The sequence below is a fragment of the Ictidomys tridecemlineatus genome, chromosome 7 (genome assembly GCF_052094955.1).
Source record: "Ictidomys tridecemlineatus isolate mIctTri1 chromosome 7, mIctTri1.hap1, whole genome shotgun sequence".
In the NCBI taxonomy this organism is placed as follows: Eukaryota; Metazoa; Chordata; class Mammalia; order Rodentia; family Sciuridae; genus Ictidomys; species Ictidomys tridecemlineatus.
The window spans coordinates 62,224,944-62,238,647 of NC_135483.1; the positions used below are offsets into that span (position 1 = coordinate 62,224,944).

The window sequence follows — 13,704 nt, forward strand, 5'->3', positions numbered from 1 at the left end:
GCCTGTATAAGGCTATTTTACATTAGCTTTTTAAAAAATAAATAGAACAGGTTTACTCTAAAATAGTGATAAAAAGTGTAGCAAATACATAAACTAGTAACATAACTGTTGAATGTTATGTGCTATACATTGAAGTTTATTTATACCATCATTATCACAAATCACATTGAGTGATTGATTCATTGCACTGTGCCATTTTTTTATGGTAGCTGTGGTGTTATGACAGCTACAGTGTCACAATAGGAGGAATTTTTTTAACTGTTATAATTTTATGGGACCATCATCCTATATTCAGTCCGTCACTGATTGACACATCATTATATGGTACATGACTATATATTCATATTGTAATATAGCAGCAGAGATAGATATTGACAGTAACCCATACTTTCTCATATACTCCTCATCTACAGTCAAATGTAAGATAGATTAGAAAGATGGAGTATAGTTATGATAATGGTCAAGATGAGAGGTAGTTATGGTAGTGAAAATGAAAACCAGGTTACAGGTAAGAATTGGAATTAACACTGAAGGATGTTATAGAGTGTGCAAAAGAATTAAAGATAAAGGTAAATTGTTTTAATCAGCTTTTTTGCTGCTGTGACTAAAAGATCTGACCAGAACAATTGTAGAGGAGGAAAAGTTTATTTAGGATCTCACAGATTCAGAGGTCTCGATCTATAGACAGCCATAGAGCACTTCATAAATCTAGATGGTGATAGCTGGCTCTATTCTTCAGGGCTCGAAGTGAGACAGAACATCATGGCAGAGTGAAGCAGAGGAATGCAGCTCACAGAGCCAGAGATACTTGCCAGATACAAAATATATACCCCAAAGGGACTCCCCCAACATTCACCTCCTTCAGCCACACTCTCCGCATCAAGGGATTAATTTACTGATTGGGTTAAGGCTCTCATAACCCAGTCATTTCTCCTCTGAACCTTGCATTGTCTCACACATGAGCTTTTGGAGGACACTTCAAATCCAAACCATAACAGTAATTTTTAGATACTTTTCTAAAGATTATAAACCTCAAATACAGGCTTTTTCATTTATTTTTTAATAAAATAATGCATACACATCATAATGAAACAGTATGAAAGGACTGAAGATTAGATATGGAGATAAAAGATGACATCATAACAAAGAACAATAAGTCAGGAGAAATACAAAGGTTAAAACTTAGAGGAAATCAACTCCCCAAGTGTAGGCTGCACATGGTAACTTTCTTCCAAAGAGTATTGCATGGGATGGGGGTTGTTCCTTATAGTAGAGAAACTTGATATACTACCTCAGCCAAGTGATGGAGGTAAACTTCAGTGATCAATCAGTTGATGTCTGTACCCTTGTATGATGTGATAAAATGGCACTCTATTCCTGTGGTCTTCCTTCCAAACACCCACAACCCCATGAATAAAAAAATAAAACAAATGCCAGCACAGGATTATGCTACAGAATACAAAGGAGTACTCTTTAAAACTATCAAGGTCATCAAGGACAAGGAAAGTCTAAGAAACTGCACATGTAAGAGGAACCTAAGGAAACATGACAACCAAATATAATATGGTATCCTGGGTAGGATTTTGAAGATAAAAGCTAAGGAAAAGAAAATTGGAACTTTGAATAATTAAAGGCAAAACAATTTCATAGAGTATAGGAGATGAAACAAGCTATCAGGTCTTCTCTCATGATTGTATTTCCATTGTAGATTCTCAGTAAAGAGTTGCTGAATACATAGTGTTCTTGCAGCTCTGTATAAACCTACTTTTTAGGTCAGTTTTCTCCTTCAGGGAGGCCTGATTATTCATATGTTGGACAGGGTACAGGTCTAGATTTAAATTCCTAGAGTCCTTGCCACACCCAGAGTGAGCAAGTAATCACAGAAAAGTGTCAGTGTTGCTTCTTCTCCAGCTTTGACAGTAAATATTATGTTTTATCACTGAAACCAGACAATTAGTTATTTTCTATACTCAGACAGAAAAATCTTCATATTTACAAATTAGAAGAACACTTAACTCATTTTGTGAAAGGGAGTATATATTATTGGAAGTTTCCTAGTGAATATAGCAGTTGAGTTACATATTAAAGAGGAGTAGCCATTAGCTAAGTGAATAACTCCTCTCTGGGTATTGGAGAAAAAACATTAAATATGTGCAAAGGCCCATTGTATAAGAAATATTAGTATAAGGGAACATGGATTTTTCAACTGAGGTTATCTGCTTTACTTTGATCATATCCAGAAAAGTGTTTTAATATTGGAGGTACTTTAATACTATAAAGAAAGAGAAATAGTAGATGATATGCATCAGGGAGGGGAGGGTCAGTTTTCCATATCATCTTATTTCCTTTTTTAATTGATTCTGTAGCAGCTCATCCAGCCTTATCAGCATACTTGTTTCTATACTTTCCAGTTCCTAGGGGAAAGAGTCTTAGATTCTTCAAGCTACCTTTCCCTTCACATTGGAAAGTGTCTTGGGAATTTTCTTTATTCCAATCACTACGTTTAGTTCCTAAAACATAATACACATACATATTCTGGGTTTTTTTTTTTGTTTTTTTTTTTTGCTTTGTACGTGGCAGGAGAGAGGGTACTAAGGTCAAACCCAGGGTCTTGCACATGCCGGACAAGTGTAGTTACATCCCCAGCCCATCACATTCAGTATCTTTTGAATAACTATCTTTTCCCTTCCCTTCCAGCTTTCACTGACAGGTTTCTCAAGTAAATAAAGGCTCCATATCCCTGTTTCCTTTTCCTTCCATCACTCACTATTTTTTGTATTTGTGTCATGTTACTGATTATAGAAGGAATTATTATGGACAGAATCAGCAGGACTGGAACACCAACAGTGTAAAAGTTTTTAATGAGACAGAAGTAAATGTAAGATAACTATGAGTGTATTGGTTTCCTAGGGATGTTGAAACAAATTATCACAAATCTAGTGTTAACATTACAATTTGTTCTCTTACTATGCTGGAATCCAAAAGTCTGAAATTAGGTCACCAGGGCTTGCTCTCTCTGAAGACTCCAGGGAGAATCCTTTCCAGCTTCCAGTGGTTTCAGAGGTCCTTGTTGGGCAGCATAACTCTAATGTACGTCTCTGTCTTCACATGGCTTTCTTCCATGTCTCCATCTCTTTACTCTGAGGATTCCTGTCGTTGTTAGGCTCCACTTAAATTCAGGATAAGTTTATCCTGAGATCCTTAATTATTTTTGCAAATATTCTTTTTTCAGATAAGATCACATTATGGATTCTGACATATCTCTTCTGGGAGCATATTATTCAACTGACTACAATCAGCCATCAGAGCAGTAGATAGTTAAAATAAATTAAGGCAAGTGCTCATTTAAAAGTGTGAGGATGATATTATGTTCAACCAACAGCATGAAGTCAATTCTGATGTTATTCTTTTTAAAAGGAAAGCAAGGGTTACGGATATTCAATTAATTTTTTAAAATATATACTTAAAAATTTTTGACACTGGGTCAGGTGAGTTTGGTTAGAGATTTTGCTTTTTTTAGCTCTGTTCAGCTTGAATTCTCACTTTAATATTTATTAAATTTTTAAATTTTCAAACTACTTTCACATTTTATCATTTGAACCTTACATTCTTTGATATAGAAATTCTGTTATCTTTTTCTTGGTTTATAGGTGTGGTAATGGAGCTGAGTTTCTATAACTAATTTGACTGAGGTCACAGGTTATGAAATAATTTAAATGGGTTTAAGCCCTGACATAGCAACTATAAAGTCTGTCTTTGTAGTTATGCTGAGCGTGTTAATTTTCTATTTTCAAAGGTTAGACTTTGTTTGTTCATGTTTCTCTCTTTAATATTAGCACAAAGAAGAATAAATTTGTTTGCAAAATAAACTCTAATATTTAAATCATATTTACCACATCTCTTTATGATCTGTATTTTAAGTTTTCTCAATTCTTTGGTATGAATTTAAAACTGAGAGTTCTTCAGTGGATTATTGTAAATCCGTTGTTCCTTCACAGTATTTTTGTTTCCCTTTCCTCCTCTCTTTTTTTCTTCCTTCCCTCTTTTATCAGGATGAATGGTGTATAAATTTTTTCTTAAGCAGTTAGCAATTAGCCCTCATACTTTTCACATATTTTCATATTTTACATGAAAGCTGTTTGGCTTCAGTTTGTAGAAATAAGGCCATCACTTTGACTTTTAGGAATCTTGAAATTGATGGAAGTTATTTTAGGACAAGGAAAATAAATTTTATTAGAATACTTAGCATTTACTCCAGTGTTCTTGTGGGAAAGGATTTGTTGCCTAAAAAAATCACTGGTGAGCTTACTGCTTTGGATGCCATGAAAGATCTACTAAATCTCTGGAGTGGGCTTTAGGAATCTGGATTTTTAATATGCACTGCATATAATTGTTAGACACTCATTTGATATTTAGGTACTCAGCCAACTCTCTGTGGAGAGACAGCGACTTCGTCCCTGAATAAAAGGAAAAGTAAAGGTGACCTCATGGTAGAAACTTTAACCTCCCACTGTTATTAGCTTATATTAATTAAATAAAAAGAGGAAATGACATCCATGATACCCACACAAGACCTTAAAACTTGTTTTTTACACAACTGAGGTTTTTATGTAAATTTTTTTTATTTGTATGACAGCAGAATGCATTACAGTTCTTAATACATTTATAGAACACAATTTTTCATATCTCTGGTGTATACATAGTATATTCACACCAATTTGTGTCTTCATTCATGTACTTTGGATAGTAATGATCATCACATTCCACCATCATTAATTACCCCATGCCCCCTCCCTTTCCCTCCAACTCCTCTATCCTATCTAGAGTTCGTCTATTCCTCCCATGCTCCCACTCATCCCATTAAACAAATATTTTATGAATACTTGCAGAAGGGATCATTCTGGGTACTTTGGAGGATGAAAAATAAGATACAGATCTTGCCTTCAAGAAGCTTTTTTTATAACTTAGATAAAAACAGGCATTTAAATATCCTTGGTGTCACACAACTGTAATCCCAGCTACTTAGAATGGAAGCCTAAGGCAGGAGGATCACAAGTTTGAGGCCAACCTTAGCCAGGGAAGTTGGTGTGTTTTGAGTATGGGAAACTTGAGCATATGTATTCTGAGGAAAAGATATGTATGTATTCTGAGGAAAGGATTTGATAAAGAGGTAAGTAATAAAGATGCAAGAAAATGTTGATAGATTTCACAGACTGGCAGAAAGGGATGAAATCTAGTTTTGAATAGTAAAGGGATACATCTGAAGGATGTAAGGAAAGGATAGATTACCTGGGCATCTAGAGAAAGTTTGGGGTAAAGAAGTAAAAAATTGGAAAAAAAAAATCCATGTTGGATTTTTCTTTTTCATTTAAATGGAATAATAATACCAGTAAATTTTTAGGTAGTTCTTTCTATGTGTTCTAAGTGCTACATGTGTTAACTGATTTAATTCTTAGAACTTTGTGATATAGATATTGTTCTTAATCTCCTTTTAAGAATGATACAGGGGCTGGGATTGTAGCTCAGTGGTAGAGCACTCGCCGCCTCCATGTGAGTTACTGGGTTTGATCCTCAGCTCCACATAAATAAATAAAATAAAGGTATTCTGTCCATTTTTACAACTAAATGTATTTAAAAAAAAAAAAAGAATGATACAGTCAGTAAATGGATGGAACTGGAGAATATCATGCTATGTGAAATAAGTCAGTCCCAAAAAACCAAAGGCTGATTGTTCTCTTTGTTCTGTAATCCACAAAAGGGAGAGTTAAGAGAGGGAAAATAGGAGTTCATTGGATTAGACAAAGGAAAATGAAAGGAAGGGAGAGAGGAGAGCAATAGGAAGGACAAAGACTTAAGCCAACATAACTTTTCTATCCCTGTATTTGAATACAGAACCAGGGTAACTCCTCATCATGTACAACTACATGAATAGGATTCTAATTAGAATAAGTTATACTCCATGTATGCATAATATGCCAAAATACATTCTACTATTGTGTATATCTAAAAATAAAAATTAAATTAAATTTTTTTAAAAAGAAGAAGAATGATACAACCGGTCAGCAGTGGTGTATTCCTATAACCCCAGCACCTTAGGAACCTGAGGCAGGAGGATTACAGCTTCAAGGTCAGCCTCAGTAACTTAGCAGGACTCCCTCAAAATAAAAAATAAAAGGATCTGGGAATATAGTTCAGTAGTAAAGCCCTCCTGGGTTCAATCCCCAGTACCAAAAAGAAAAAGAAACACAACAAAGGCCTACTAGTTTATCCAAGGTCACCCAGGTAGTGCTTTTTAACCAGTACTGTACTGATGGTTCCATCAGAATCTCTGGAGGGATGAGTCCTGAGCATCAGTTTGAGGTTTTTCTGGTGAAGACTCAGAACTAGAAAGTGATTTGCAGTGGGAACTACTTCACATGAATTGCTAGGAGAAGGCATCTGTGTTGGTGAAAAGCCAATAGTGGAAATCTGTCTGCAGGGAGAGGTTGTACAAAAGCCTTGAATGTTCTGGGTATAGAACATGGTATGAGCCAACACTCCCATCACATGACAAATTTAGTCTTAATCAGAGATCTAAGCATAAATATTTTTTAAAAGGAAGAAAAAGAAAACTAGGATAGTTGCTTTTTCTTTAACTTTTCATTCTGTATAGAAAAATGACTAGCAGAAATGCAAAAATAACCATTTAAAAGAGATTACTAGGGCTAGAGATGAAGCTAAGTGGTTGAGTATTTGTTTAGCATAGGGAGAGGTTGTAAAAAAGCCTTGAATGTTCTGGGTATAGAATGTGATATGAGCTAACACTCTCATCACATGCCAAATTTAGTCTTAATCAGAGATCCAAGCATAAATATTTTTTAAAAGAAAGAAAAAGAAAACTAGGAGAGTTGTTTTTTCTTTAATTTTTCATTCTGTGTAGAAAAATGACTAGCAGAAATGCAAAAAATAACCATTTAAAAGAGATTACTAGGAAAAAAAAAAGATGTTTCGTCCATCATAATAGCAAAGGAGAAAAAATAGAATAAAGCTTGATTAATAAAAAAAATACTTGTGGCTTTAAAATGAACATATAAATCAATATTGTATACTATTGAATACAATAGTATTAAATTGAATAATTAAAATTTGCCCTAATAATCTTTTAAGAAGTGATTTTCTCTGAAGATGTAAGAAAGGGAAAGAGACTCATAATAAGGACTTCTTCAAATTCATTGATAATATTTGCAATATTGTTCACAATAATTTTCTTATTGATTATAATTGATATATCTTGACTTACCCTTCAAAAGTGTACAACAAAAAGGTTTTAATATATTGACTAAATAGTGTTGCTATCAACATTATTTAACTTTAAAAGATTGATACCATACTAAGAAAAGATGATATTCCAATTTCCCTTCAATTCCCAATGTCCCCTGCTTCCTAGTATCTGGCAACCACTACTATTGTCTGTCTCCATGGATTTCCCAAGTCTGTATATAATATGTTAACTGATTTGTATAACAGATATCCTTTTGAGACTGGCTTCTTTTACTTAATTCACTTTTTAAAGTTTCATTCATTCAAATATGATTAATGTTAAGATTCGTTAATTGTTACTGGTGAGTCATTGGTTTTCTTTTATAAAATGACAATTTGGAAGAAATAATAAAAAGTATACCTTTTAAAAATTTAGGTACAACAACTTACCTTTAATTGTGGACATATATTTAATAAAGTTTAAATGTTGAATGTAAATCAAACTTCTAAAAAAAAAAATAAATAAAAAATAAAAGAGATTACTAGGGCTGGAGATGAAGCTAAGTGGTTGAGTATTTGTTTAGCATATGCAGACCCTACATTCCCAGCATTAAAAAAATGAATGAATGAGTGACAAAAGGAATTCTTTCTGGGAGGTTTTTGTAAAGATTTAAATCCAGACTTTTTCTTCATTTTAAAAAGAAAGAGTTTTAAAATATCAACCTTACCTGAAAACATTTTGTTCTCTTCTTGATTCTATATGCCTTGCCTTTTTGCTGATTCTTCTCATCCTTTAATTTTTTTATGCTGACAAGTCTTAAATTTTTGTCTTCCTGAAATGAAGATTCATAGTCAGTTGTCTACTCACATTTGCACTTGGGTGTCTAATTGATTATAGCACTGAGAATTAAGATGAGAGAAGGGTATTCATGAAGATATTTCAGAGAGAATCCATGAGATAGATTGGTGAACCTTTTGAGAGAGATAATGAAGAGGAGGAATTAAAATGATTCTGCATTTCCTATTAGTATGATCCATTAGGACCCATATCTGGAAATTAGGAAATATGGAAAACTTGCATTTTGTTCTGTTGTCTTTGATAAGTTGAACCTAGAATTGGTTGGGAAGAACCAATAGGGAAGGATAGTAGGGAAAAGAATGAATTAGGTTTGGGAAGTGTGTGTTTCAGGCCTGAAGGAATTAAAGTGGAAATGTTCTATAGTAAGTTGGAAATGACTGGAATTATGATGGTGGCAGTAGAGCAGAGGTTGTGGCTCCGTGGTAGAGTACTTGCCTAGCATATGTGACATTCAATTCTCAGCACCCCATATAAACAAATAAATAAAGGCCCATCGACAACTAAAAAAATATTTTTAAAAAAGATGGTGGCAGTGGAGATGGATTTAATAATCACTGACTAATTTATAAAAGTAGATTGAGGCTTCAGGACTAGATTGTTCCTCTTAGTCTAAAAAGGGTAGGGTAGAGTGAGAAGTGTAAACAAAGGTGAAGTATAGAAAACCCTCAGTATTTAATACAAGATTGCATAAAAGAAGAGAATTAGTTGTTACAGAATAAAGACATTCAAGGAGATAATTATAGCCTGACAAAGCCAGAGGAGCTCATTCTCAAGGAGGCTTTAGATTAATAAATTTCATAGATTTGGTTATGGGTACAAGTAGATCCTATTTATGGGTCAGATGTGTTGAACACTAAGAAAAAATGCTGGCTATTTGACTTAGCAATTTGGAAGGGCATTGGTGAGTGTGACCATATACCCCTGTTTGTTAACAAGTTTACACAGAAATAATAAATACTGAATAAAGTAAGCTATCTCTGTAACCAACCCTATTAAATAGTCTATAGATTTGTAAATAAGAACACTTGAGAATCACTATAATGACACTGTATAAATATTCTCTATTTTGAAAAATAAATGATTGTCTAAGGAAAGAATATGGAGTCTTGAAAGTTTTGAAGCAACAAATAAGCATTTTCTATATTTATCCGGCACTTAGAGTAAAAGTGGACTTATTAGAGTGGTATGTATTTTATTGTAAAGTAGGAAAGGTTTTTCAGGCTCTTCTGTCATTTGAGGTCCCTCCATAAGACCTGTGATTTCTAAGTATAATTTTTTATACCATATGGAAAAATTAAGATTATTTCCTATAGTCATAGGTTTTATGCAAAGAATAAATTCCTTTTGTATACTTGGTAACAGTCTTTTAACTTAGAAAAATTGGTCTTCAATCCTGTACCTGAAGACTATTGAAAAGAGTTAAAAATCAGATAAAATGATGAGTTTGACTTTGGGCTTTTTGTAATATAAGAAAGAGAAGACAACTCTCCAAGGTCATAGGTTTGAAAATTCCAATATCTTTTCAGTTAACTAGAATACTGAAATATTTATAAAACTTAACAATCATAAGTTACAGAAGGTGTCTTTGATTTGTTGCTGGATATTTTGGCAATCTTAATAGTGTTTGACATTAAAAGCAGTCATTGAGCAAAATTATGAAATGCCTTCACTGTGCCATAGGGTAAAGGCAAAAAATGACAAGATAGTCTCAGTCCCTTTTCTCATTGAATTCATAATCTAGAAGAAGTTGAACAGTCTAGTTTAAGTGACACTTCTTCAGAAATAACTTCTTGATCTATTTAGTTTAAGTCTTTTTCACTACTCTTCCTAATGTCACCTTATTCTTTCTTTCAAGTTGCAATCATTATAATTATTTCAGATTATAATTCATCTACATATTTCGGCATATATTTGGGTTCATTCTGTGTAATTGCTCCACCTGTGCTAGACTGTTAATTCCATATGTAGGAATTATGTCAGTTTTCTTCACTACTATATCTTCAAGTCCCTAATTCAGTGCATATTAAGCATTCAATAAAGACTTTGAATGATGACTGTCTTTTGTGTTTGGTAGAAGTGCAGGATGCTGTGACAGGCTTAGTCTAGTGTGAGGATGAGGAAATGTTTCTTAAAGAAAATGAAAATAGGGCTGGGGCTAGGGCTCAACAGTAGGGCACTTGCTTGGCATATGTGAGGCCTGGGTTAGATTCTTAGCACCACATATAAATAAATAAATGTCTATCAATAACTAAAAACTTACTTTAAAAATATTTTTAAAAACAGAATCAAAGTAATTAGGAAGAAGATGTGAGTTCAATATCTAATTTTTTTAAAGGACAAGTGGGATGAATATAGAAAATTTTACTTTGAATTTGGGAATGTAGAAGTTATTCATAACCTTAATGAAGGTGTAGTGGAATGAAGGAATGCAATTCAGATTACAGTTGGTCATGAAATAAATTAGCAAGAAATCAGAACAAGCACATGTCTTAGAAAAGTGTTCTTAAATACTTACTGCTGGCTTGTTTGTTTAGGCATATGATAAACTAATATAAGAAATCGGTGTACTTTAAATATTTTCACTGATGCACACATACACAAAAAAGTAAATGAAAACTCTACTGAGTAGTACTGTGGTAGAGGCTTCTAGGAGGGACTAGTTGTCTTCTGGAAGTTCAGCTACCATATCTTTCTTTCATATTGAAATGTTGAATAAGTTAAAAAAGCTGAAAAGGGCCGGGCATGGTGGCCCACGCCTGTAATCCCAGCAGCTCAGGAAGCTGAGACAGGAGGATCAGTTCAAAGCCAGCCTCAAGAAAAGTGAGGCACTAAGCAACTCAGTGAGACCCTATCTCTAAATAAAATAAATAGGGCTAGGGATGTGGCTCAGTGGTTGAATGTCCCTAGGTTCAACCCCTGATACATACACACACACCCCCCCCCAAAAAAAAAAGAAAGAAAAAGAAAAGAAAGAGCAAAAATGGTATTTGAGAAATAATGGCAGATTGTTTACTGCATCCAGAAACCCTTGCTACCACTTTCTATGTGCTTTTGTAAAGTTTTTCTCAATTTCTGTGAATTTTGTCTGTTAACTATTTTTTTAATTTCCAGGTGTTGGTAAATCATGCTTATTGCTACAGTTCACAGACAAGAGGTTTCAGCCGGTGCATGACCTCACTATTGGTAAGTTTTATAAAAGAGATAAGCATTAAAAGTTTAAAATAGTTTTATATGTAAGAGGTTCCATTCTATTAGTGATGATTCCAGAAGCAGTGAAAAACTAGATTTCTTTTTTTTTTTTTTTTTTTTTTGTACCAGGAATTGAACCCAGGAGTATTTAACCACTGAGTGGCATCCCCAGGTCTTTTTATGTTTTATTTAGAGACAAGAGTCTCCTTAAGTTGCTTAGGGCCTGACTAAGTTGCTGAGTTTGGCTTTGAACTTGAGATCCTGCCATGGCCTCCCAAGTTGCTGGGATTACAGACATGTGCCACTGCTCCCAACTGAAACTAGGTTTCTTGTGCAGTTTACTTTCCATCACTTTTTTAGAAATATGAGAAGTAAAAATCACTATTACCCAACTTTGTACAAACAATGCAGAAGACATTGATATTTAAGATTTCAGTTGTATTTAATAATTAAACAATTGAGGGACAACATAGCATCATGGTAGGAGTAGAAACTGAATCCATTTGCTGGATTGCCACTGTTTGGTTAAACCTCTTCACTGCTCCATTTCTTACTTTGTCTTTCAGAACAGTGAAAAATCATAGCCTTACCAATCCCACAAAGTTATTTTGAGCATTAAGTAAATAATAAGTATAAAGCATTGGAACAGTGCCTGGCTACATGGTGAATACTATAGACTTGCCTATAATTGTTAGCCAAGAGAAACTGCCATCAAGTAATTATGACTAGTAAATGAAATCATTACCAGTAAGAAACAGTAAATATTATCTGTTATTATTTAAAATAGTGATACTATTCATTTTTATTAATATACAATGCTATAAATGGGGTGAAATCCTCAAAATTTTAGGTTATCATTACCCTTTTAGGATTCTTATTTGTTTGAAAGTATATGCTGAAAGCCAAGGAATCTAGCTAACTGACTATTCTACAGCTATAGCCCATTTAACTACTAGGAATTAGTTAAATATGAAGAAAAAGGGTTTGGGAATCTAGTTACTCGTTAATAACTGATTGCTTAGTGAATCTTCAGTCACTGCTCATTTTCTATGGATTTTAAGTTACCATTTATAGCATATTAATTTTCATGTCCTATACATTTTCAAAATACCAAAGATAGAACTTATTGATCAGTGTTATGGATTGGAAATGAGATGTCCCCCAAAAGCTCACGCATGAGACAATGCAAGAAAGTTCAGAGGAGAAGATTGGGTTTCCGAAAGTCTTAATCCAGTCAGCAAATTAATCCTTTGATAGGGATTAACTGAGTGTTAATTGAAGTGGTAGGGTGTGGTTGGAGGAGGTAGGCATTGGGAGTCCTGGCTTTGGAGTATATATTTGTATCTGGGAAGTGGAGAACTCTCTTTCTGCTTCCTGATCAAAATGCGAGCTGCTTCCCTCTGCCACACTCTTCTGCCGTGATGTTCTGCTTCATCTCGAGCCCCAAGGAATGGAGCCCACCTTCTGTGGACTAAGACCTCTGAAACCTTGAGCCCTCAAGTAAATTTTTCCTCCTCTACAGTTGTTCTGACCGGGTCTTCTAGTCACAGCAGTGAAATAGCTGACTAAAATAATCAGATTATTAGATCAGTGAATAGTTTCAACCAAGTCATATGCAGTTGGTAGATACATTGATATTTTTATTAGCAACTCCTGTTAATAAGAATATTATCCATAATCTATATTAAATTTGATATTTTCCAAGTATATACAATGATGATGGGTAAAATAGGTAGTACTATTTAATACTGGCCTTATGATTTTGTTAGCTTTTGTGAGCTTATTTTTGTATAGGATCTATTCTTTGTTCAATAGTTTTTAAACATTGGTAGCTAATTTTAGGAATGCCCCAGTCCTAAGACAATTAGATTTTTTTGTTGTTATTGTTTTTTAAAATTAGAACACTAAATAAATGTGTTCTTTCTTTTCATTGAATCTTACACATAAGTTTCTAAGCTGTTTTGGCACACCCGATGGAGAGAATGGATCTGAGCGTGCTGTCAGAAATTGGCATAGGCTATACTTGTAAGAGAGATGAGGGAGCAGATCAAAGAAAGTTGTTTGGAAAACTGTAACTCATGTAACTGCCAGCTGGCTTCACTCTAGATTTACTGATGGCAGACACTGGGAAGTAGTAGGCTAAAAGAAAAGAGAAGCCAAGGATCTTTTTTACTTTTCTCTCAGCCTGGGTTGACTATATGTTCTCCTTTAACTGGATCTCTAGCCCCTCCCTGCTTGGCAAGCCCTCAGGTAGTCTGGCTCCTGCACTTTGATAACCCTAATTTCTCCCTGCATCCTCAGCCTAGGGACAGTAGCAGCTTCTTGTTAGGGCAGGAATCAGTGGGTTGATTCCCTTTCTCTTTGGGGTGTTTTCTTTCTTTCTTTTTTTTTTTTTCTCTTCCTTTACTATAACCAAC

The 13,704-nt window shown here is 34.2% G+C and overlaps 1 protein-coding gene across 2 annotated transcripts in view; it reads left to right on the top strand.

The window, feature by feature from the left end:
* The window catches only part of Rab2a (RAB2A, member RAS oncogene family), an 85,982-nt gene that overhangs the window by 20,622 nt on the left and 51,656 nt on the right, over positions 1 to 13,704 (top strand). Inside the window, exon 2 of one of the 2 annotated variants that reach the window (XM_078017064.1) lies at positions 11,210 to 11,281. The exons of the other annotated variant lie outside the window; for it this stretch is intronic. Within the exon in view, the coding sequence (XP_077873190.1) occupies positions 11,210 to 11,281 (72 nt within the window). The remainder of the gene's footprint in view (positions 1 to 11,209; positions 11,282 to 13,704) is intronic. 2 annotated transcript variants of the gene reach the window in all.